This window comes from Hyla sarda, chromosome 12 (genome assembly GCF_029499605.1).
Source record: "Hyla sarda isolate aHylSar1 chromosome 12, aHylSar1.hap1, whole genome shotgun sequence".
NCBI classification, from domain to species: domain Eukaryota; kingdom Metazoa; phylum Chordata; class Amphibia; order Anura; family Hylidae; genus Hyla; species Hyla sarda.
The window spans coordinates 22,255,558-22,282,642 of NC_079200.1; the positions used below are offsets into that span (position 1 = coordinate 22,255,558).

General features: G+C 43.3%; 1 protein-coding gene across 1 annotated transcript; it reads left to right on the forward strand.

The window, feature by feature from the left end:
- LOC130296269 (keratin, type I cytoskeletal 42-like) lies at positions 1 to 25,662 on the forward strand. Its single transcript, XM_056547661.1, has 8 exons — positions 1 to 642; positions 2,612 to 2,694; positions 12,173 to 12,329; positions 14,058 to 14,219; positions 17,879 to 18,004; positions 20,315 to 20,532; positions 22,931 to 22,962; positions 25,257 to 25,662. The coding sequence occupies exons 1-8, from the start codon at positions 1 to 3 to the stop codon at positions 25,346 to 25,348; spliced, it is 1,512 nt and encodes a 503-aa protein (XP_056403636.1). The 3' UTR covers positions 25,349 to 25,662.
- Positions 25,663 to 27,085: the final 1,423 nt, after the last annotated feature.

Genomic DNA, 27,085 nt, shown 5'->3' on the forward strand with positions numbered 1-27,085 from the left:
ATGAGCTGCCGTGGGAGGAAAGCTTGGTCTTCTGCTGGATCCCTCAAAGGAATCTATAACTATGGTGGCGACCCTAAAAAACTTTCCAGGCATGTGTACTTACCAAACCATGATGGCTTTCCAAGGACATTTAATGTATATGGTGGAGCAAGCGTTAGGAAGACCGCTCAGGACTCACGTAACTTCGGGAAGACCGCTCAGGACTCACGTAACTTCGGGAAGACCGCTCAGGACTCACGTAACTTCGGGAAGACCGCTCAGGACTCACGTAACTTCGGGAAGACCGCTCAGGACTCACGTAACTTTGGGAAGACCGCTCAGGACTCACGTAACTTCGGGAAGACCGCTCACAACTCACGTGACTTCGTCTTTGGATCTGGGAGCGTACACACCGGCTACAGTCTGAACAATGGCTTTGAAAGTCGGAGAGGTTGGAATGAAGGTTTATTCAGCATGAATTCTAAAGATACAATGAAGCTTCTCAATGAGCGACTGGCCAACTATTTAGGACAAGTAGCAAAACTGGAAGAAGAAAATATTCAGCTGGAAAGAAAAATACAGGAATGGCACAAGAAAAATACTCCCAAGGAACAACCCAACTTTAGCAACTACTTTACTACCATTCAGGAGCTTCAGAAGAAGGTAAAAATGGTTGCAAATAGAGGTTAAAGGGGTATTCCAGGAAAAAACTTTTATATATATATCATCAGGCTCCAGTAAGTTAAACAGATTTGTAAGTTACTTCTATTAAAAAATCATAATCCTTTCAATAATTATGAGCTGCTGAAGTTGAGTTGTTCTTTTCTGTCTGGCAACAGTGCTCTCTGCTGACATCTCTGCTTGTCTCGGGAACTGCACAGAGTAGAAGAGGTTTGCTATGGGGATTTGCTTCTACTCTGGACAGTTCCCGAGACAGGTGTCATTAGAGAGCACTTAGACAGAAAAGAACAACTCAACGTCAGCAGCTCATAAGTACTGAAAGGATTAAGATTTTTTTAATAGAAGTAATTTACAAATCTCTTTAACTTTCTGGAGCCAGTTGATATATAAAAAAAAAGTTTTTTCCTGGATAAACCTTTTAATGATGGTTTTGCAAATGCATGTTTGTAATATAGACAATAATATAGGCAATAAGAAGGTGAAAAGGTGCTGGGGACCTCTGGCTTCTTAAAATTTGCCCATGCCCCTTTGGTATTGCTCTGAGATTTTAACTCAGCATTTATTGGCTAAACGATCCTTAAAGGGGTACTAATAAATGCAAGTCTACAGCTGTCTTGCCCTCTGCCATAGACTTGCATTGAGGGGCGGAGCGTGACGTCACACGGGGGCGGAGCTGTGACATCACGATCACCGGCCCAGTCATCAGACTCGGAGCAGATGTTCGCTCCGGGGCCTGATGAGAGCGGGGTGCTGCGTGCGAGATTGTGGGGGTCCCCATCAGGCAACTTATCCCCTATCCTTTAGATAGGGGATAAGTTGTCAGCACGGTAGTACCTAAATAGTCTTTCTGCTTTTAAAATACATTTTTATTGACTCTCTTACGACATTGGGGGTTGAGGATTCCTATTTATGAGCATCATCTGCTATCCAGAGAAGAGAGTAACTACAAAGTGTTTGCTCTGGAGAACTTGGCACATTCACGGACAGTCCATTGATTGAAATGGTAATTGTGTAATGCTACATTTCCTCTGTTTTAAAGGGGTTCTTCTCCCCTAGGCATCCTATCTCCTATTCAAAGAATAGGGGATAAGGTGTCTGATCGCAGGGGCCCGCCACTGGGGAGCCCCGCGATCTCGGTTGTGGGACCCCAGACATCCAGTGCACGGAGCAAACTTTACTTCATGCCGGATGACTGGCGATGCGGGGTGGAGGCTCGTGACATCACATCACGCCCCACTCATGACATCACAGCCACGCCCCCTCAATGCAAGTCTATGGGAAGGGGCGTAACGGCCAGATGTCACGAGCCTCCACCCTGCATCACCAGTCATCTGGCACAAGCGAAGTTCACTGCGCCAGATGTCTGGGGTGCCGCAGTCAAGATCGCCGGGGTCCCCAGTGACGGGACCCCCGCAATCAGACATCTTATCCACTATCCTTTGGATAGGGGATAAGATGTCTAGGGGTGTAGTACCCCTTTAAGGAGTTTTCAGGGGAAAAACATCTTACCCAGGGGTAAAGTCCTGAGAAAAAAAGTGTGGGAACTCACCCAAGATTTCCACTTAAGGGCTGGTCCTGCAGGACTTCTGCTAATAGGAACAGTCTTCCTGCTGTGGAAAAAAGTGCAGGAACTCAGTTCCCACACGTTCCTGCAGGACTTGAGCCCTGATCTTACCCCTATTTACAGGTTTGTGAATAAGTGTCTGATTGCAGGGGGTCCAACCACTGTGACCCCCCAGCGATCTCCAGAACTGGGCTGCGGCTCGCAGAGAGGGTGCGTTCTTCAGACAACATGGTCTACATTTATTTCTAGATAAATGGAGACCCCCTCCACCCCTAGTGTTGTCCCAGCGGCCAGACCCCCTTGATCAAACACTTATCCTACTGTGCAGAGAAGAAAAGCACTTTAGAGATCAAAGGGATTGAGATCGGTTTCTGTTCTCCTTTACAGATTTCGGATGCTGCTCTTGAGAATTGCCAGATTGTTCTGCACATAGACAATGCCCGTCTTGCAGGAGAAGACCTCGGAAACAAGTAAGAATCATAACTATAGAGCAAGAGAACTATCATGTTGTCAAGATATTCATGTATAAGATTCGCAGTTAGTTGGTTTAGTAACAGTTTCAGTTCAAGTCGGCCAACACTCTAATGTGTCTGGGGGCCACCATGTTTTTACCAAATTGTAGCGTTGGGGCAAAGAAGGACAATACAGCAAACAAGAGAAAAGGTTTAGACCGGCACTGCTGTTAACTGTGTGACGGGATCTAGGTATGCGGGTAACTGCTTGTAGGTTGCATATGGAGTAGCGGTGGTGCTCTGGCTAGGCACAGCGGAAAACAGCAAGGATATGGAAGATGAAAATAGTCGGCAACTCAACATTGCTTCTCAGGCTTCTTTCATCGAAGACTACACTCACATGACAACGACATCGGGGAGGGACACAATGGGGGGGCATGTGAAAGGCGACAACAGCCGATGTTTCGCACGGGTTACGTGCTTCGTCTGGCCAGACGAAGCACGTAACCCGTGCGAAACATCGGCTGTTGTCGCCTTTCACAACATGCCCCCCCCATTGTGTCCCTTCCCGATGTCGTTGTCATGCGAGTGTAGTCTTCGATGAAAGAAGCCTGAGAAGCAATGTTGAGTTGCCGACTATTTTCATCTTCCATATCTTTGCAAAGAAGGACAAGGCATGTGGCTTTTGTGAAACCTTATCATTTATTCTAGAAGAAAATAGGCCTTTCCAGAAGAATCCGGCAACAGCGTACCTTGACATCTCCACATCTCTTTTGCACCCATAAAAATTGTATTTTATTTTACAAATACCCATATAGATACATTTTTACCTGGTATTCCTGGGGAAATGTAGGTTTTATATATATATTTTTTTATTATTCAAAATTTGGTACAAAAATAAAGACAAGTACTGTGCATCACAAACTAGTTTTAAAGGGGGAGCTCTGGTGGAAAACTTTATTTTTTAAATTTTTTTTTTTAACCAACTGGTGCCAGAAAGTTAAACAGATTTGTAAATGACTTCTATTAAAAAAATCTTAATCCTTCCAGTACTTATTAGCTGCTGAATACTACAGAGGAAATTCTTTTCTTTTTGGAACACAGAGCTGTCTGCTGACATCATGAGCACAGTGCTCTCTGCTGACATCTCTGTCCATTTTATTAACTGTCCAGAGTAGGAGAAAATCCCCATAGAAAACATATGCTGCTCCGGACAGTTCCTAAAAGGGACAGAGATGTCAGCGGAGAGCACTGTGCTTGTGATGTCAGCAGAGAGCTCTGTGTTCAAAAAAGAAAAGAATTTCCTCTTTAGTATTCAGCAGCTAATAAGTACTGAAAGGATTAAGATTTTTTAATAGAAGTAATTTACAAATATGTTTAACTTTCTATCACTAGTTGATAAAAAAAAAAAAAAAAAAAAAGTTTTCCACCGGAGTACCCCTTTAAATGCTACAAAAAGTACCAGTATTTTTTATTTTCTCATTGTCTACAAGTCAGCGCATTTTCAGGGATTTTCATTTGTTGCTTGTGTTGCTGTTTAAAGTCTTTTCTGAAGATGAGCGAACTTACAGTAAATTTGATTCGTCACGAACTTCTCGGCTCGGCAGTTGATGTGTTATCCTGCGTAAATTAGTTCAGCCTTCAGGTGCTCCGGTGGGCTGGAAAAGGTGGATACAGTCCTAGGAAAGAGTCTCCTAGGACTGTATCCACCTTTTCCAGCCCACGGGAGCACCTGAAAGCTGAACTAATTTATGCAGGAAAAGTCATCAACTGCCGAGCCGAGAAGTTCGTGACGAATCGAATTTACTGTAAGTTCGCTCATCTCTAATCCTGTCCTTACTCTTGGTGAAGACCTATTATTAATCTATTTAAAAGATGTCTAAAAGATAAAAGACTTTCCGGAGAGTCTGGAAATAAAAGAATAGCGTCACTGTATAAAGTTTTCAAAGTGGCCACAGAGGATCTATAAACTAGACCTGTATGCTTGTAAGTCACATCATTATGAACCACTCACTTATAGAAGGTGAAGCAATCCATAGAGAACATATATACCGTATACTGTATGTAAAGATGTATCTATCAAAGGATTGTTCCACCCATAGTGAGTGATGCCATACATCAAGAATATAAAAACACAAGAAAAATCACCACCATCATTCCTGTTTATGAGGGTTAAAGGGGTATTCCAGGAAAAAACTTTTTTTTTTTTTTTTTTTATATCAACTGGCTCCAGAAAGTTAAACAGATTTGTAAATTACTTCTATTAAAAAATCGTAATCCTATCAATAATTATCAGCTGCTGAAGTTGAGTTGTTGTTTTCTGTCTGGCAACAGTGCTCTCTGCTGACATCTCTGCTTGTCTCGGGAACTGCACAGAGTAGAAGAGGTTTGCTATGGGGATTTGCTTCTAAACTGGGCGGTTCCTGAGACAGGTGTCATCATAGAGCACTTAGACAGAAAAGAACAACTCAACTTCAACAGCTCTTAAGTACTGAAAGGATTAAGATTTGTTAATAGAAGTCATTTACAAATCTGTTAAACTTTCTGGAGCCAGTTGATATATAAAACATTTTTTTTCTCCTGGATAACCCCTTTAATTAAGCTTTATTAAAGGGGTACTCCGCTGCTCAGCGTTTGGAACAAACTGTTCCGAACCCTGGAGCCGCCACCGGGAGCTCGTGATGTCATAGCCCCGCCCTCTCATGATGTCACGCCCCCCTCAATGCAAGTCTATGGGAGGGGGCGTGATGGATGTCAAGCCCCCTCCCATAGACATGCATTGAGGGGGTGGGGTGTGATGTCATGAGGGGGCGGGACTATGATGTCACGAGCTCCCGGCACCGGCTCCAGGGTTCGGAACAGTTTGTTCCAGAAGCTGAGCAGCGGAGTACTCCTTTAACTTCACAAAAATGCAGTATAGCATTGCCAAATGTTTAATAATTCCATTCCTTACGTAGAGCAGCATAGGCTATTATTACAGAATAATGTGGATACTTGTGTGTGCCTTTTTCTTACCTATTTTTGTTGATGTGGCAGGCACGGGATAGGCTCAACCTCAATTTACAAACGTACAATGATGTGCCTACATTTCCCATGAATCCTCTGGCTGGGGGTGTGGAATTTGATAACTGCAGCTGGTCATCCAATCAGGCTGCTGATGCTGGAGGTCACCCTGGTGAACTCATTACACTCATAAGTGGGTTGGTGTCAGTTCACACTGTGAAGTTCTCATGTGTTTTCTTATGAAAAGTTTGTGTTTTAAAAAAAAAATATTGCCACAAGGCAAAAGTCATTTGACCTATAATCACAATTGATGTGTTTTATGAAGATTCGACGTCCTTAGAGGGTGTTCACAGGTCAAATTTTACTGCATTTTTCACACATTCTTACTTCATTTTACCTGTTTTTGCAGGAATTATTTAAAATCCTGGTTAAAATGTAACATATTTTGCACAATTCCGGTACACTATACCAATTTTTGCCATGAATTAGGGAAAATCTAAGCAAAAATCAAACAAAAAAAGAAAAAGCATCAAGAAACACAGGTATTTTTCTGTGGTATTTATTTACTAAGTTTCACTACTTTCTGCATATTTTTATAAATTTTTTTTTATTTTTTATTTTTTTTTTACAATGTCTCTGAGCGGTTTTTGAGAGGCAGTTTTCCAGAGCAAACCACATTTTATGTGAGAACATTAGTAAATTGGTGTTGGGACACAGCCTTTTTTCCAGTAGACACACCCCTTTTATCAGCGACCATGCCCAATTTTCAGGAGTAAAATGGAGAGTTAGTAGGGTTTTTTGTATTTTTTTTTTATAAATTCGACACACGACACAGGCAAAACACAAAAAATCCTACAAAATATACTTGGAAAAGCCTGAGGAATTGAGGTCCAATGGGTGAACACCAAATTGTAGTTAGGTCGGCACTGTAGTTCCAGGTCGGTGCCAGGGATCAGATACATCCAACAGAAGTGAAGAAATCCCGGCACTCAGGTATGCTGAAAAACTTTTCTTTCTATTTCAAGCAAAAGTGCATACACAACGCAGCACGCGTTTCGGCTGTTATAGCCTTCATCAATGGCATAACAACAAAGTGGGAAAAAGGCACTAATTATGTGCGCCCGACACATACAAAATACGTCATCATGTTCCCAGAAACCTTCCCCTGTAGTGCAAAATCCCGAATACACGTGATACATTTTATGAATGGGCTAGAGACCGTAGTACTGGAAGCGGTATCTCAAGATGGCCGTTGCTGCTACAAAGGAAAAGAGAGAAAGGTAAATATAAACATGAACAAAAGTAATTAATATATCAATTTGGACAATTCATAATCGCGATTCAGACCATGAGGCTCAAAAGGATCTAACTCATGGGTCCAGTATGGTTCTTTGCGGACTAACAGTTTCTTAATTTTTCCCCCCTTCGTGGCGGAATGGCTTCATCAATCACTTGGTATTGTAGCTGAGCAATGTTGTGACCTTTTTCATTGAAGTGGCTGGGGATAGGTAGTAATAGATTTTTACAGCGGATGCTTGACTTTTGTCTGTTAATGCGGTCTCCTACACGCTGGGTAGTTTCCCCAACATATAGGAGACCACACGGGCATTTGAGCAAATAAACAACATTCCTGGATTGACATGTGAAAAAGTTTTACCGGAGTGGGGGTGGATAATTTTAATGCCCTTCATAACTTCACTGCATTGCGCACAAGTTAGGCATGGATATGTGCCCATTTTTTTGTGAGCTTAAAAATGATTGTCTGCTTTTTTTTAGAACTACCCATGTCTGCACGGATTAGTTTATCTTTTATGTTAGGTTCCCTCTTGTTGCAGATCAATGGGGCATTCAAGAATTCCTCAATCTCCGGATACGATCTACCCAAGATCTGCTAGTGTTAATTTTTTATTTTGTTGATCCTAAAGTTCAAGGGATCATACATTATTACAAAGGGAATGGATTTTTGTTGTGATCTGGGGGTTCCTTCTTCCCTCACAGACCCGTAGTTAGGGTTCTCTCAGGGTAACCCCGCTGTCTGAACTTCTACTCGAGCCCCTGAACCTTTGTTCCCGTATTCAAGGGTCTCTAACAATCCTAGAGATACGTTGTTTTTGAGATCATGAAATCGCTCGTTTCACTGATGGAGGGTGAACACTTGCAGAACGGAATAAGCTAGTTTTGTCCGTTGCCTTTCTAAATAAATCTGTACAGAGACCACCTTTTCCATTCTTCTGTAATAGAGTATCTAGAAAGCTGACACTTGTCTTGTCACATGTCAGGGTGAATTTCAACTCTGATATTATTTAAGTACTCAAAAAATTCCAACAGTAGCGAATGTGGCCCCTCCCGTATGCATGCTGTATCGTCCATATAATGACACCATATTATGGCATGCTGTTTAAAAAGCTCATTGGGGTATACATATAGATTTTCAAAATGTGCCATATAGGCTTTAGCATATGGGGGGGCCACATTCGCCCCCATCGCCGGACCTCTCCATTGCTGATAGAAAGCGTCCTCATAAAGAAATAATTTTCACGCAAAACAATATTAAGCATGTCTTCCAGAAAGTCTTTTTGCTCAGCAGTATAATCGCTATATTCAAAAGCAACTTAGATGCTTCAATCCCTTTATCATGTTCGATTGACGTATATAACCTTACAACATCTATAGTGATTAGTAGTGTTTCTTCTGTAATCCCCGTCACCGTTTCTATCATTTTAAGAAAATCTGAAGTATCTAACAAAAAAGCCGTGGTGGATTTCACCCATGACGTAAGTGATTTTTCTAACACGAGATTGAAAACTCATTTTGCTGGGAAGAAATCCCAATCTGAGACGTTGTTCCTACTGGTTCTAATAATACTGTCAATATAATGACTTTAGAGGGGCTCAATTTACGACTACAGAGTCGATATAACCCCCCAAAATGACATCATCCTGTTGAGACATTTGTAAGCCTTGTGAAATCCGATGAGAATAAATTGACTAAAGAAATAGAAAGAGGTAAATATCCTGTATTTAATAATTTATCCACGAAGGCGTGCTCTTGATTCACTCTCTGCCGACAAGAACATTACCAATAAGCCAGCCGATAAAGGTGGATCAATAGTAGTCATGGACACTATTAAGTACAAAAGAGAAATATCACGTCAGTTAATAGACAGTGAGACTCATGAAAAGGTGGAAAGAGATCCTCTCCCCCGCATCCATGGTTTAATTACTACACCAATCGGGAAATATAGAGAATCAGAGCTTATCGATGAAAAATTTGCAACCTATCTACGGAAAGATTATCCTATCACACCTGTGTTTTACGTGTTACCAAAAATACACAAGGGGCTGACTGACCCCCCGGGTCGCCCCATCGTGGCATCAACTGAATCGGTATTGTCACCTCTTTCTATCGTGTTAGAAAAATCACTTACGTCATGGGTGAAATCCACCCCAACTTTTTGGTTGGATACCTCAGATTTTCTTAAAACTATAGAAACGGTGACGAGGATTACAGAAGAAACACTACTAATCACTTTAGACGTTGTAAGTTTATATACAACAATTGAACATGATAAAGGGATTGAAGCATCTAAGTTGCTGCTTGAATATAGCGATTATACTGCTGAGCAAAAAGACTTTCTGGAAGACATGCTTAATATTGTTTTGCGAGAAAATTATGCTTTCTATCAGCAATGGAGAGGTCCGGCGATGGGGGCGAATGTGGCCCCCCCATATGCTAATGCCTATATGGCACATTTTGAAAGTCTATATGTATACCCCAATGAGCTTTTTAAACAGCATGCGAAAATATGGTGTCATTATATGGAAGATATAGTATGCATACGGGAGGGGCCACATTCGCTACTGTTGGAAATTTTTGAGTACTTAAATAATATCAGAGTTGAAATTTACCCTGACATGTGACAAGACAAGCGTCAGCTTTCTAGATACTCTATTACAGAAGGACGGAAAAGGTGGTCTCTGTACAGATTTATTTAGAAAGGCAACGGACAAAAATAGCTTACTTCATTTTGCAAGTGTTCACCCTCCATTATCTCAAAAACAACGTATCTCAAGGATTGTTAAAGACCCTTTAATATGGCAATAAATTTTACAGGAGCTCGAGGAGAAGTTCAGACAGCGGGGTTACCCTGAGAGAACCCTTACTACGAGTCCTTGGGTGAGGGAGGAAAGAATCCCCAGATCACAACAAAAATCCATTCCCTTTGTACAAACCTATCATCCCTTGAGCTTTAGGATTGACAAAATAATAAAAGAACACTGGCAGATCTTGGGTAGATTGTACCCGGAGATAGAGGAATTCTTGAATGCCCCATTGATCTGCAACAAGAGGGAACCTAACATAAAAGATAAACTAATCCGTGCAGACGTGGGTAGTTCTAAAAATGGCAGACAATAATTTTTAAGCACACAAAAAACGGGCACATATCCATGCCTAAGCAATACAGTGACGTTATGAAGGGCAATAAAATTATCCACCCCACTCCGGTAAAACCTTTCCTATCAGAAAATGTTTCACATGTCAATCCAGGAATGTTGTTTATTTGATCAAATGCCTGTGTGGTCTCCTATATGTTGGGGAAACTACCCAGCGTGTAGGAGACCGCATTAACAGACATAAGTCAAGCATCCGCTGTAAAAATCTATTACTACCTATCCCCAGCCACTTCAATGAAAAAGGTCACAACATTGCTCAGCTACAATACCAAGTGATTGATGAAGCCATTCCGCCACGAAGGGGGGAAAGATTAAGAAACTGTTAGTCCGCAAAGAACCATACTGGACCCATGAGTTAGATCCTTTGGAGCCTCGTGGTCTGAATCGCGATTATGAATTGTCCAAACTGATATATTAATTATTTTTGTTCATGTTTATATTTACCTTTCTCTCTTTTCCTCTGTAGCCGCAACGGCCATCTTGAGATACCGCTTCCAGTACTACGGTCTCTAGCCCATTCATAAAATGTATCACGTGTATTCAGGATTTTGCACTACAGGGGAAGGTTTCTGGGAACATGATGACGTATTTTGTATGTGCCGGGCGCACATAATTAGTGCCTATTTCCCACTTTGTTGTTATGCCATTGAAGAAGGCTATAGCAGACGGAACGCGTGCTGCGTTGTGTATGCACTTTTGCTTGAAATAAAAAGAAAAGTCTTTCAGCATACCTGAGTGCCGGGATTTCTTCACTTCCAATGGGTGAACACAGCCTTTGGGGAGGTGTATGACTTCTTATCCCAAAAAAGATAGACGATGACATGATCAAGCTAGAGTATTGAAACACATAGATGCAGTTGCGCTGAAATAAAACAAATGTCTGCCGTATGACTTGTGATAGTGATGATGAGAATGGGAATTAAGTTGGTGAGTTGAGTTGTGGTACCTTTTGAATGCTTGCACAGTTGGGTAGCCTCGAAATTGTTACGTATACGTATATGTAATGTATATATTTAGTGGCATCATACTTAGGATACTTTCACACTGCCGCTATGTTCCGTCCCATTAAAGGTACGTTCGTCTCTCTTTTTTTTGTGCCTAATGGACCCTGAACAGGTTGGAGTACAATGGACACCATTGGGTCCCGACGGATGCCAGTGACTTTGCATGGGGTCCGTAGGGTGTTCGTTATTTTGGAGGAGTTGAGAGGAGAAGAATACCGGGCATGCAGTAATTTTTTTCTCCGTTCAACTTAGTCCTTGCTCATGTATACAAAAGGGGTGCTCCGCTGCTAGACATCTTATCCCCTATCCAAAGAATAGGGGATAAGATGTCTGATCGTTGGGGTCCTGCCATTGGGCCCCCCCACGATCTCCCGCAGCACCCGGTGTTCAAAACAAACGCTGGTTTCCTGCTGCAGTGGTTGGGACGTCACGGCCATGCCCCTGGTGATGTCACACCACACCCCCTCCATTCATGTCTATGGGAGGGGGCGTGTCGCCAGACACGCCCCCTCCCATAGACATGAATGGAGGGGGCGTGGCGTGATGTCATGACCACTGCCTCCGAACAAAATGTTCAGAACGCAGGGGCACCGGGTACCCCATTAACTTGGATAAAACCATTGTACATCTGACTGAAAACACTACAGAATTGAATAAAAGCAGAAACCTCTTAGGCTGGGTTCACACTATGATTTGAACTATGGCTCCCATATATGGCTGGGAGGAGGGGTGGGCGGGGCTTAGTCACGGCGACCACGTTTTTGCCTGCGGTCGGGAAACCGCATACGGCCGAAAAAGCAGCCGACCGGAGGCTGCGGTTCACTCCGGTTGGCTCATAGACATACATTAACTACAGTTCCCGAATACGGCTGAGTGTGGGCGCCGCGATTAAGCCCCGCCCACCCCTCCTCCCAGCCGTATACGGGAGCCGTAGTTACAAATCGTAGTGTGAACCTAGCCTTATAATGTTTGAAATGCAGCTTCAACTGTTATCCGGGTTATATATTAAAATAATGCAATACATTTCTTTTGAAGATATAATATGGAGCTGAGCGTACGTAATAATATAGAAGCGGATCTACAAGTCTTACGGAAGGGTCTTGATGATCTCACCATGGAAAAACACGACCTTAACCTTCAGCTGGAATTTCTCACGGAAGATCTGGCGTCACTGAAGAAGAATCATAATGAGGTGATCACTAGAATGATGTTTTTTTGGGACTACATTGTACAGTTGCTACACCTTACTCAGTATACCAGGCTATACAATTCTACACCCATGGGCGATTCGGCCATGAGGCCACGGTGCCCCCTACTGTCAGAAGGAGGGTGGCTAAGAGCTGACTGGAAAAGCCAATGTGGCTAGCTGGTGTCCTCCCCCCTTAGTTTACATGTCCCTTTACTGCTGACGGCCCCTTCCCCACTCCTACCCCTTCATGTAAGGACTAGTTCACACCTGCGTTAAGAGGAGCTCCTCTGGCTAAGTTCATTTTAAAGGGGTATTCCCCTGGAAATTTTTTTTATTTAAATCAACTGGTGCCAGAAAGTTAAACAGATTTGTAAATTACTTCAATTTAAAAAACTTAATCCTTCCAGTAATTATCAGCTGCTGTATGCTCCACAGGAAGTTATTTTATTTTTGAATTTCTTTTCAGTCTGACCACAATGCTCTCTGCTGACACCTCTGTCGATTTTAGGAATTGTCCAGTGCAGGAGAGGTTTGCTATGGGGATTTGCTCCAACTGTAGACAGTTCCTGACATGGACAGAGGTGGCAGCAGAGAGCACTGTGGTCAGACTGAAAAGAACTACTCAACTTCCTCTGTATTATACAGCAGCTGAGAAGTACTGGAAGGGTTAAGATTTTAAAATAGAAGTAATTTAAAAATCTGTTTAACTTTCTAGCACCAGTTGATAAAAAAAAAATTCCAGTGGAGTACCCCTTTAACTAAAGGAATTCGGCAGAGAAAAAATACTGAAGGCTGTAATTTTTTCTCCACTCAACTCCTGCAAAACAAAGGACACCGGGGGACCCCCGCAATCTCAGCTGCGGCACCCCAGACATCCGGTGCACGGAGTGAATTTCTCTCCGTGCCAGATGACTGGCGATGCGGGGCGGAGGCTCATGACGTCACAGTCCCTCCCCGCTCGCGATGTCACGGCCACGCCCCCTCAATGCAAGTCTTTGCGAGTTGTTGTAAAATAGTCCACAAGTGACTACGTTGGGCATATTTCTGAGCGTATATCATGCCAATAAGTGACACATATAGCTTTCACATGTCCATCAACTTAGACAGTCTCCATAGGATTAAACTGATCCTTCCCTTGTTCATAGACACATAAAGAATGACTTGTATCCCAGATCAATAAGATCAGCGTTAGGCCATATAATATATTTTTAGTTTTCTTAATTTAATCTACATATTCGCTTAAATGGGCCCTGTCATTAAAGCAAATTTTTCTATGTCTTATTTGTGTTAAAAAAAAAAACTGCCACTAGGTGTCTCCCTACTTGTCCAGAGCACATTTCCCTCCATCTCTTGCACAGACTTTGGACTACTGCTGGCCTGGCAGAAGTCCAAAATCAGGAAATGCTGTGGGGAGGTGTGCAGCCTAAGCCAATCATAGCTCATCTCACACTGAACTGCTCTGGGCTATGTGTAGCAGAGTGAGGGAGGAAGTTCTCCCCTGTATGGCTTCAGATGATGTCACGCCTGCTGGGGAACGCCCCTTCCCAGTCTGTGAATCTGACTGAGACTGAGCAGAAAATTCAGAGTAATTTCAAGGTAGAAAACTATAAAATAATAAAAATAAAGGCAGGGGGTGGTTTATAATGATGGGGGCAGTGAACTGGGAGGATTATAAAATTTAACAAGATCATGACAGGTACTCTTTAAATACCAACTTGATTGTTTCCTTAGGAAGTAAACAGCCTTAGATCACAACTGGGAGCCAGAGTCAATGTGGAGATTAACGCTGCGCCCTCAGCCGACATCAGTAAGATCTTGTTAGAAATCCGAACGGAGTACGAGAGATTGATGGACCAGAACATGAAGGAGGTGGAGAAGTGGTTCATGACTCAGGTACTGTTCTCACAGTAATAGGCAAAAACACCAGACTTTTGAGGATCTTTTCAATGGAGACAACTGTTTGAATAGTTAAAGTTGTATTTCAGGAATTGTTATTATTTGACTATTTACAGTTAGTGTAGTTCCTAATATAGTGTCTGTACCTGTGTGTGACGGTTTTCTCACAATTCTTCTGTGATTTTCACATCAATATTTATTTCTAACAGCATATAAAATTAATCAGGTCTTGGGTTTTTCCAGGTTGCAGTGTGGCCGAGACATTACATCACTAGTCAGGTGTGCAAAGGGAGCCTGTCCTGGTTCAATGGGTGGAGCGACTGTTGGGTGGGAGAGAGATCCTCCTGCAACTAATTGTATTTTTGCAACAGCTGTAGGCACCCTGGTTAGAAAAAAAAAAAAACTGGTCTTTTGAATGGAATGCAGCTCACTTGTGTTTCAATGGGTGGGGTGGCTTATGTTGGAGCGAGGAAAGTGACACCTCACACTTACAAACAAGGAACTATGGGATTTGTAGTCTGAGAGAACGAACTCCAACAGGAAATAGCCAGTTCACAAAAAGATAGTCACAGCGTTATGGTAATCTCACAACTTCTAACCCAAAGACAAGCGCAGATGCTTCCTAAGCATGTCCATCACTGTCTGGCAGGTAAGTGCTAAAATCACCTTATGGGGGAGAACCCCCTTTAAACTTTGATTATTTCATGATTGTGGTTTTCTTTATTAAACAGTAATTCACTCTACAAAAAATAAATAAAAAAATCTATGGTCCATTGTCCTTTATATTTAAGATGAGCTGCTGTGGACCCAAATTCAGACCCTCTGTGTCTTGGATTCTATATGTATGTACAGAAAGGTGAAACAAATTGTAGAATGGTCCATTCCATGTCTTATTATTTTTCCCTTTTCACTGAAAGCTTTGTTTCTAAGGCTGCATTCACACCACAATTTGACGTTCCGATGCACAGATACGATTTTGGAAGCTCAGATTGCCTGAAATCGTATCTGTGCACAGACAAGTACGGACAGATGCGGAGCCATTAAAGGGGTACGCCTATGATCAGCATTTGGAGCCGACACTGGGAGCATGTGACGTCACACCCCCTCCCATTGACTTGCATTGAGGGGGCGGGGCGTGACATATTGAGGGGGCGGGGCATGACATCACAAGCTCCCGGTGCCGGCTCCAGCATTCGGAACAGTTTGTTCCAAACGCTGAGCAGCGGAGTACCCCTTTAACTATTATGGGGCTGTGGACCCGATCGTAGTCAGCTAGTGACTACGATCGGGTCATTTTCTCAGGGGGTCCGATTTTTGACTCGGACTGAAAATCGTGGTTTGCCACGATTTTCAGTCCATGTCAAAAATCTGACGTGCTGAGAAAATGACCGGATCGTAGTCACTAGCTGACTACGATCGGGTCCGCAGCCCCATAATTTTTAATGGCTCCGTATCTGTTCGTACCTATAAATGCTCAGATACGATTTCAGGAGATTTGAGCTTCCAAAATCGTATCTGTGCATCGGAAGGTCAGATCGTGGTGTGAATGCCGCCTAAGGGAGACACGATGCAACAAAACAAGTAATGCCAATGGGGGAGATTTATCAAAACCCGTCCAGAGGAAAAGTTGCTAAGTTGCCCATAGCAACCAATCAGATCGCTTCATTTATGAAAAAAGGCCTGTGAAAAATGAAAGAAGCGATCTGATTGGTTGCTATGGGCAACTGCACCACTCTTCCTCTACACAGGTTTTGATAAATCTCCCCTATATGTCCATTACTATATTAATGGTTACTTTGCGTGCAACCATGCAAGGTCATCTAAAGAAACAACATATTTCCCAAAAAGCAAAGGAATATAAGCTCAATATAAGGATCAGACCTTCTCTGCTGCAAAGTAATTCACTTTTGCTCAAATATACTTCAGAAAAAGTAGGTTTTTGACCACTGAAAAGACCAAATTACCTCTGGCAATACCTTAAAGGGGTACTCCGCTGCTCAGCGTTTGGAACAAGCTGTTCCGAATGCTGGAGCTGGGAGCTCGTGACAGCATAGTCCCGCCCCCTCATGACGTCACAACCCCCACCCCCTCAATGCAAGTCTATGGGAGGGGGCGTGACGGCTGTCACTCCCCCTCTCATAGACTTGCATTGAGGGGGCGGGATGTGACGTCATGAGGGGGCGTGGCTATGATGTCACGAGCTCCCTGCTCCAACGTTCAGAACAGCTTGTTCCAAACACTGAGCAGCGGAGTACAGCTTTAAGGCTTTGTTCACAAGCCAGAATTTCCGCATGGAAATCCGCATGGAAAATGTGCTTGTTTTTATAGCCTTAGTAACTTCCATGGGATTTCACAGTCCCATTGACATTGTAGAATTTTCTCAGCGGACGTTCCGCAGCTAAAATTTTGCATTCTACAGAAATATAAGTCATGTCTTATATTTTTCCGGAATTCAGCAGAGTGAAAACTCCGCATGAATTCCGCAAATATGCAGAAAGATGCAGAATTCTACTGCTGCATTAATTTGGCTGGAATATTGCATCTTTCAGTAGAAATTCTGACCTCTGAACATAGCCAGTGGTGTATTGCAAGACTTGTTAATAGCTGTAGTGTATGGGGCGATGATCGGCCAATTGCTTGTATGTTGGCAGTAGAGATGAGCGAACTTACAGTAAATTCGATTCGTCACAAACTTCTCGGCTCGGCAGTTGATGTCTTATCCTGCGTAAATTAGTTCAGCCTTCAGGTGCTCCGGTAAACTGGAAAGGGTGAATACATTCCTAGGAAAGAGTCTCCTACGACTGTATCCACCTTTTCCAGCCCACCGGAGCAACGGAAAGCTGAACTAATTTATGCAGGAAAAGTCATCAACTGCCGAGCCGAGAAGTTCGTGACGAATCGAATTTACTGTAAGTACGCTCATCTCTAGTTGGCAGCATTAGGAGATGTATGGCCGACAACGATGGTTGTAAATGGCTGCATGACCGATTCAGCGATCACATATGCAGCCCTGCCCACACGCTGGTTGAGTCATTTAAAGGGGTACTCCCGTGGAAAACTTTTTTTTCTTTTTAAATCAACTGGTGCCAGAAAGTTAAACAGATTTGTAACTTACTTCTATTAAAAAAATCTTAATCCTTTCAGTACTTTTTAGGGGCTGTATACTACAGAGGAAATCCTTTTCTTTTTGGATTTCTCTTCTGTCACGACCACAGTGCTCTCTGCTGACCTCTGCTGTCCATTTTAGGAACTGTTCACAGCAGGAGAAAATCCTCCTGGCAAACATATGCTGCTCTGGACAGTTCCTAAAATGGATAGCAGAGGTCAGCAGAGAGCACTGTGGTCGTGACAGAAGAGAAATCCAAAAAGAAAAGCATTTCCTCTGTAGTATACAGCCCCTAAAAAGTACTGGAAGGATTAAGATTTTTTTATAGAAGTCATTTACAAATCTGTTTATCTTTCAGGCACCAGTTGATTTAAATATTTTTTTTTCTTCCCATGGGAGTACCCCTTTAATAGGTTTCTTAAACGGGCACCAATCTACTTGATTGGTACTCACACTGGGCAGCAGTCTGCGCACATAATAGCATCCTTAGTATACATTTCTGGTCCTTGTTCTTTAAACGCATCTTAACCTATTTTTCCTATCTGCACAGAGGGAAGAGTTGAACAGCCAGATGACGTCCGAAACTGAGCACCTGCAGTCGGTAAAAATGGAAGTAATTGAGCTACGGCATACTGTGCAAATGCTGGAGATTGAACTTCAGACAGAGCTAAGTAAAGTAAGTTCTTATGTTATTAGGCAGGAGTTTCAGCTCTTTTAGCATAGACCTAATGAAAGTTGGAAAATGAGCAAAAATTGAGCACCTTCATCGGAATGGCTGCCATCCAATAATACCCATGCTGCCTGTCTGAATTTCCTTGTCAAAATCTAATTTGAAAGGGGTTGTCTCTAAAGTGACCTTTTAAAAGGGGTTGTCTGCCGAAAGAAACAACCTGTACCTGGTGTGAAAATAAAAATAAAGAAACTTTACAAATAAGCTACACTCTTTCTCTAGTAACCTAAGACATCCCCTCTCCCTCCTTCCTGTCTGCGTGGAACCAGACAAATGATGTTAAGAGAGGAACTGGCATTAATACTCCTTAGATTTGTGACTCATTAGATAAGGCAGCAGGAATCCTTTCAGTCACAGTAGTTGATGTCAAAATTGGCTCCTTGCTGCCTTCTCTAATGAACAGTGATACCAGCCACCCAGCATACCTTCACATCACTGGTCTCCTTTGTGCTGACAGGAAGGAAGAAGGGAAAGTTACAGAGCTTTCAGAGCATGTGACATGACGTCACAGCTTACAGGGGAGAGGACACAGCCAATATGGAAGAACTCTGCACTATGGCTAATAACATTATATTAGTAAATTGCTTAATTATACTTTTTGACACTGTACTGTATACAGGTTGTTGTTTTTTTTCGCTGGCCAACCTCAGCAAAGCCTATATTACGTGTTACCATTTAAAGGGATATCGAATGAGTGTATGTTCTCCAGAACAGGAACCCAAGTTTCACATTGCATTGGAGCAATGGTCACGTGTACACACCGCCATTCCATTTATAGTCTAAATGATATAGGCAATAGATGGAATCTAGCAAAAGTCTTAAAACTGTCTTGGTTGGCCATAGGTAAGCTTTCATTTCTTAAACTGTTCTAATTAATCTAATTGGTTGCTATAGGCAACAAAGAGTTTTATTTACACACGTCCTAATGTCTACATGGACAGGGGATGAGTCTTATAGGCTGGAATACCCCTTTAGGATACACTCACACATGCATATTTTCTGCTGCAGATTTGCTGTAGTATATTTTACAACTCATTGAAGTCAATGAGCAGCAAAATCTGCAGCAGCAAATCTGCAGCAAAAATACGCAATTGTGAGTGTACCCTTAGGGTTTATTTAAAATTTGCAGCATAAAATATGTAGCTTCAAATGCAGTGCATCAAATTTGCACATGATATTGCACGTGTGAATGGGACCCTAAGAGTAGGGTCACATGTGCAATATTTTGCTGCGTATTTGCTTTTGCGTATCTTTATTCCCATTTAAGTAAATGGGTAGGAAAATACGCAGGAGCAAATACGCAGCAAAATATGCCATGTGGTGTCCAGAATTAGAAACACAGGGGGTTGTCCAGCATTAGAACAACGCTGCTTCTTTCTTGCAAATACAGCACCACTCCTGTCCACAGGTTGTGTGTGGTATTGCAGCTAAGCTCCATTGATGTGAAAGGGATTGAGTTGCAAAGCGTTTTTCTATCCTGGACAACCCCTTTAAGCAATATTTTTCACCCATGCTTGTACTGACCCAGAAACAGCACCACTCTAGACCATTGGCTGGCACTGGTACTACAATAATGGTAACTGTTTGGAAACTTTCTTACTGAATAGAACATTAGGGTTTTGTGTAAAAAGACAGAAATCTACATATTGGCATGAACTAAAAGCCCTTCTTTAAGAAATGATGCACAAAGTTGCCAACTTAAAGGGGTACTCCTCCAAAAAACATCTTATTCCCTATCCAAAGGATAGTGGATAAGATGTCTGGTCATGGGGGTTCTGCTGCTGGGGACCCCCGCAATCTCTGAGCCAGCAGTGGTGGCGTCCAAAACACGGAATCCTGGAGCTTCCGCATTTGTGATGTTAAGCCACACCCCCTCCATTCATGTTTATTGCAGGGGGAATGACGGCTTGTACATAGCCGGTCATGCCTCTTCCCATAGACATGAATGGAGGGGGCGTGGCGGCTGTAGTCACCAGTCATCCGTGCATGGAGTTTGTTCAATGCACGGGTGATTGGGGTGCCACTCTGGAGATTGTGGGGGTGCCCAGAGGTGGGACTCCCTTAATCGTACATTTTATCCCCTATCCTTTGGATAGGGGATAAGATGTTTTTCGGCGGCGTACCCCTTTAACAAAAAAAATCATCCCATGTTCCTTTTTTGTGATTTTTTGGGGGGCACAGATTAGTAAACATAGACCAGCATTTTGTGGACTAATGTTGTTATCTGCCTTTTACCAATTATATTTTCTGTCGTAGAAATTGGCTCTTGAAGGCAGCTTGACAGAGGTGAAGGAGGATTATGGGAGACAGTTAACGAGTATCCAAGACTCGATACACAAAGTAGAGGCTGAATTATCTGGGTTACGTTACGATCTGGAGCGCCAAAACCATGAGTATAAGATCCTGATGGATGTAAGGACGCGTCTGGAGATGGAAATCGCTACATATCAACGTCTCTTGCAAGAAGAAGACATGTACGTAGAAAGCGGCATCTCGTGGATCTACAACAGGGCACTTCTTATCTGATGTCCGAATGGTTGGGTTATGAGTTGTCTATGGATTGTTTAAAGGGGTACTTCGGTGGAAAACTTTTGTAAAAATTTTTTTTAAATCAACTGGTGCCGGAAAGTTAAACAGATTTGTAAATTACTTCTATTAAAAAACCTTAATCCTTCCAGTACTTATTAGCTGCTGAATACTACAGAGAAAATTATTTTCTTTTTAGAACACAGTGCTCTCTGCTGACATCACGAGCACAGTGCTCTCTGCTGACATCTCTGTCCATTTTTAGGAACTGTGCAGAGCAGCATATGTTTGCTATGGGGATTTTCTCCTATTCTGGACAGTTCTTAAAATGGACAGAGATGTCAGCAGAGAGCACTGTGCACGTGATGTCAGCAGAGAGCTCTGTGTTCCAAAAATACTTTCTGGTACTAGTTGATTCAAAAAAATAAAAAATAAATTCTTCCACCGGAGTACCCCTTTAAATATGGTAAAAATTTGGGAAGGGCAGAGTGAAGAGGGAATTTGAAATAAGAATTGAGCTGTTTGTTTCCAACTCTGTTTCTTTGGGGGATATTTATCAAAGTCTGTGCAGAGGAAGAGTTGACCAGTTGCCCATAGCAACCAGTCAGCTTTCATTTTCATTTTTATCAAGGCTGAGGAAAAGTGAAAGAAGCGATCTGATTGGTTGCTATGGGCAACTGGGCAACTTTTCCTCTGCACAAGTTTTGATAAATCTTCCCCTTTGTGTATACTAGAGCTGTGGTTCTGCCAGGTTGATCAGCATGGTGTCGGAACCCCACCATAATGACTTATCCTCAGACTGGAAAGGCCCTTTGAGGGTTGGCACACCCTAAGTGGGCAGCCCTACTCTGACTGACAGCTATATGTGTATAAGTGGGCAAATAGAGAGAGCTGTCAATCTCTGACTACGACCGCCCATAGACTACTAAGCCCAGAATGAGCAGAGATTTACGTAAAAACTTTATATCAATCTGCTAAGCTTCTTCTGCTCTAAAACATGATGCCTTATGTTGGAAGAGGTTCCCTTTAAAGGGGTACTCTGCCCCTAGACATCTTATCCCCTATCCAAACGATAGGGTCTAAGATGTCTGATCGCGGGGGTCCCATTTAGAACGTTTGGAGCCGGTGGCGAGGGTCGTGACGTCATGGCCACGCCTCTCGTGGTGTCACACCACTCCCCCTCAATGTAATTCTATGGGAGGGGGCGTTACTTGCATTGAGGGGGTGTGGTGTGATGTCACGAGGGGCGTGGCCATGACATCACAACCCCCGCCGCCAGCTCCAAGCGTTTGGAACAAAATGTTCCAAATGCTGGGGAAGCGGAGTACCCCTTTAAGTGTATATTTCTTGTTATTTTTCTCAGAAATCTGTTATTGGTGTTTATACTTTAGCCTTTTTTTATTTCTATTATAGTTACCATATCTATTATAATCAGATATCTATTATAATTACCATATCTATTATAATCAGATATCTACCGTATTTTTCGCCGTATAAGACGCACTTTTTCTTCCCCAAAACTGGGGGAAAAAAGTCGGTGCGTCTTATACGGCGAATACACCCCTATCGCGGCGGTCCCTGCGGCCATCAACGGCCGGGGCCCGAGGCTAATACAGGACATCACCGATCGCGGTGATGCCCTGTATTAACCCTTCAGACGCGGCGATCAAAGCTGACCGCCGCGTCTGAAGGGAAAGTGACACTAACCCGGCTGCTCAGTCGTTCTGTTCGGGAGCGCCGCGATTTCACCGTGGCGGTCCCGAACAGCCCGACTGAATAGCCGGGTTAGTGCTTACAGGACACCGGGGGGGACCTTACCTGCCTCCTCGGTGTCTTCTCCATTCAGGGATCCCCTGTATGCCGGCGCTCTCCATCCTCGTCATCACGTCGTCGCGTACATGCGTCGGCGTGCGTAACGACGTGATGACGGCGACGGATAGCGAGGATACCCGGCCGGCAGCAGAGACATTCCGGAGCGACGGGGACACGGCGACAGCGATGGAGCGACATCCAGGGCAGCGGTGACGGGTCCGGAGCGGAGGGGACACGTGAGTATTACCTCCTATGCAGTGGTCTTCAATCTGCGGACCTCCAGATGTTGCAAAACTACAACTCCCAGCATGCCCGGACAGCCAACGGCTGTCCGGGCATGCTGGGAGTTGTAGTTTTGCAACATCTGGAGGTCCGCAGGTTGAAGACCACTATTGGGTTCAAAATCTTTTGCCCCTAAAAATTGGGTGCGTCTTAAACGCCGGTGTGTCCTATAGGACGAAAAATACGGTATTATAATTGCCATATCTCAGCTTTCAGATATCCAGATACATTTCTTCTCTTTTCCCCTTACAGCGTTCCGAGGGCCAAAACTGTAATACAAAGAGGCAAGTGAAATTACTTTTAAACGTCTTTCTCTATAGGTATAATTTCTGATTCAAATATAAAAAAAATACCATTTATAACTGTAGTACTGTTTTTAACCTGTAGTAGTCACTGCTCTAAAATGTAGTTATCACTGTCTTTGAAACAGGTGTTGCTTTTTTCATTTTTTCCTCTTCGCCTTTTTAAGAGACATGTCTTTTTTGCGACCAATTGAATTTTGTAATGATCCCTACAGTTTACCATAAAATGTTTAAAATTTTAAAGAAAACCTCTGTAAAGTTTGCAACTTTTGTTTATTAGGGGACAGAATTTGATAACTATTTTACAATTTATATTTTAAATTTTTAAGTCCATAGGGGACTATTATAAACAATCATTTGATAGCGCACCATAGCGTACAGTAATATGGGCGCTCTACTCGTACGGTTTGACTGTAAAAATGGGGGGACAACCAGAGGCACAAGGTAAGGAGGAGACCTCCAGCCACCATTTTTACTCCACGAATTCACTGAATTGGAGTTGAGTGCACCTGTCTTTGTATCCTTTGTATCAGCATGTTCGCTGATGTTTGTGAATAGCGGTGAGTCCCAGCTGCTGATAGCAGCTAGTACTCATCATCTATAAAGTGAACACAGCTCCTGCCTATAGACATAATGCAGCTCAGGACGAATGTGCACGTCATGTTTTGTTCACAGCCACAGACAGTCATGCTTTACATGTACTTCCAATGTCCTTTAGGGGTTAACAATTATGGCAGGTGGGAGAGTAGATGGCTGCAAGAAACCCATGGTCTTATCTTAAAGCGAAAATGTCTTGACCTATTGAAAATGACCCATTGTTTAAATCATTTTTTGAAATAATTTTTGGTCACGTTTTTCAAATTTTTTATTTTACTCTCTATATTATAAAATAATGTTATAATCTTGCAGTTTTTAGTCTAGCCACTAGGCCTAAAATAAAGAAGAGACATTCTGTTCCGTACAAATCACTTTCCATCAGTGTTCTCCTTATTATCACTGACAGGAGTTACAGTTAAAGGTGCCATCAGTATATATAGATAAGAAACCATTTACAATTGTTAAAAATTCAAAGCTTACCCTCCCCCAGCCTGTTTAATTATTTCTGCACAGGTAACAGAGCATGCCCAGAAACCTCTCCCATTCTTGTGAATATTGGCCCTGATTGTTGGATTGTGGTTTCAGACTAGCATGATTCCCCTCTATTGACTATGGGGATTCACAGTTCAGTAAAGTTCTGACCAGCTTGACCAAGTAAATAGGTCAGGTTGTGAGAACACACCCCTTTTCTGGCTGTCCACACCTTTTTGGGTTTGCAGGTTGATCTGGGCGCATTGCACCACAAATTCTGGTGCAGACAGAATTTGTGGGGCAATGAGGCAAATTTTGTTGGTTTCTTACCTTTTAGTCCCGCTGCTGGGAACTCCTGCTGGATTTCCTGTGTTTGTGGCTGGTTGACCACAACTACTGGTCAAGTCCATACATACTATAGCTCATGTGGCTGCTCTGGTGCCCTTGGAATATGGGTCCCAGCCCTTGTTGATACCATTGCCTTTTTGTTGGTTGGCATGAACCTTTACCTTAACCTTTGACCTGTGCCACACTTCCCTTTCCAAAGAAAATGTACGCAGAGGCCAAGGTTCCAAGGGTTATTAAAATTGTGTGAATGGGGGGACATACTAGGCCCTTCTGTTTTAAAGGGTACTCTGCCCCTAGACATCTTATCCCCTATCCAAAGGATAGGGGATAAGATGTCTGAGGGTGGGAAGACCCGCGATCACGGGTGCAGCAACCTAGACATCCAGTGCACGAAGAGAACTTCGCTCCGTGCCAGATGACTGCCGATGCGGGGCAGAGGCTCGTGATGTAACGGCTGCACCCTGCTCGTGACATGATGGCCACGCCCCCTCAATGCAAGTCTATGGGAGCGGGCATGACGGCCGTCATGCGCCCTCCCATAGACTTGCATTGAGGGTGTGTGGCCATGACACCACGAGCGGGGTGCGGACGTGACATCACGAGCCTCCTGTGGTCCACCCAACGCTCTAAACGAACACCGGGTGCAGCAGGGACCCCCATGGGACCCCCGCAATCAGACATCTTATCCCCTATCCTTTGGAAATGGGATCAGATGTCAGTACCTCTTTAAGTGGCCCATTTTATTTTTAGCTATGGTGGGGGGTGGGGGGCTTGGGGGGGGGTAAAGCTATAAGAATGCAGAGCTAACCATTGTATCTCTCTCCGATCCAAAAGATTAAGTCAGCTCCTTCTCTATTCAGGTTCACGTCGAGGTTTGAAAGTTGTTTCGATTACAGAGGACTACGAAGATGGAGTATTTGTGTCCAAACATGAACAGATTCGTCATCTTTAGGCTTCTTGAAAAGTGACTGTGAAATGTAAAGCAGTGTTATTACACATTGTAAAGCTTTATAAACTGGTAAACAAAATAAATCCACCAAATCCACTAAAGAATGTAAATGATTTACCCTCCCCCCGCATACATAGAACTTCATAGAAATCTTTAGACCCCCTCATCTATGGTGGCATTCCTCAACAACGTACAAAATACTTGACTCTCCAAACTGAAATGTCGGAACCATCTTCATCAGATCTTCTGTGAGATAAGTATCAGGAGCAAATGGTAACACTGTGTTATATACAGTAATAGTGACATTATAAGGCTGCATTCACATTACGTTTGTTTGCTAAGGCTTCCGGATCCGGCTAGGAAATTTCAAAACTGGGATCTCCCGTATCCCAGTCGGACCGGTGCCGAAACCCATTCACTTTAAATAGCCGACCAGAGTTTTAGGTCCGGTCACAAAACCGGATACAGGGCAAAAATGAGCCGACTGGAGTCACTGTCTGACTCTGGTCAGCTCATGAAACATTTTGTTCAGAATGTTCGGAGCTGGAGGCTGTGATTGTGACGTCACGCCACACCCGCTCCATTCATGTCTATGGGAGGGGGCGTGATGGCCGACATGCCCCCTCCCATAAACATGAATGGAGGGAGCGTGGTGTGACGTCACGAGGGGGCGTGGCTGGGATGTCACAACCTATGCCACAGGAACCCAGCATTTGTTTGGAACGCCAGGTACTGCAGGAGATCGCGGGGGGGGGGGGGGGGGGGCAGAAGCGGGACCCCTTCGATAAGACAACTTATCCTCTTTCCTTTGGATAGGGAATAAGATATCTAGCAGCGGAATACCCCCTTAAAGTGAATGGGTTTCAGCGCCGGTCCGGCCGGCTGGGATACCAGTGGTTACCGGTTTTGAAATTTCCCAACCAGATGCGGCAGCTGTAGCAAGCTAATGTAACGTGAATGCAGCCTAACATCCCTCCAGCACCCAAGTCATAACAAAAAATCAATACTGGTGCATAAGCATAAAATGGAAGGGAAAAAGTGGAAAAAAAACAAAAACATGTGGTATGTAAGCAACATTACGATACGACATAATCATGACCAAGAACTTAAATCCAATTTGTCAGAAGTTCTGCCCCTGAAATTGATGCGCCTAAAGAATGAACATGGTAATTCCTTTGGCGGAATTATGCGCGTACTGCATTGCTGTCAATGGCGGTTCTACCGTTGAAGTATTTCAGATGGATTCTCCTAAGTGGAATTCCTTGTCGGAATTCTGCGAGCGTAGATTCCTCAGAGTGAACATAACCTTAAAGTTACAGTCTCAGGAGTGTGGATGCAGTAGAACCAAGTAAGCCAAGTATGTGGAAAAAGGGTGAATGTATGTGGATAGCCTGGAAACGTATGTGATGATGCATAATGTATAGTCAAAGAGGGTGTTTGTGTTTAATGGGAATAAGGCCATATAAGAAACTGGTGTAAAGTATAAAATAGTATAGGAGTGTGTGCTTTGCATTATGTATGTGGATGTGCTATGGGGACAAAAATCAGGAAATTACTAAGCGAGGTACAGAGCGCCAAGACATATAGGAAAAAAAAAAACCCTCGGCCTGTCTCACTTAAAAGGGTACTCTGCCCCTATCCAATGGATAGGGGATAACATGTCTGATCTCCCTGCTGCACCTGAGTTCATTTAGAGCGCCAGGTGCAGTGATGGAGGCTCGTGACGTCAAGGTCGTGCCC

Coding starts and splice junctions, on each gene's coding strand:
- LOC130296269 (XM_056547661.1), top strand. CDS start 1: ATGAGCTGCCGTGGGAGGAAAGCTTGGTCTTCTGCTGGATCCCTCAAA. Junction 14,220..17,878: donor AGAAGTGGTTCATGACTCAG/GTACTGTTCTCA, acceptor CTATCTGCACAG/AGGGAAGAGTTGAACAGCCA. Junction 22,963..25,256: donor CAAAACTGTAATACAAAGAG/GCAAGTGAAATT, acceptor TTCTCTATTCAG/GTTCACGTCGAGGTTTGAAA.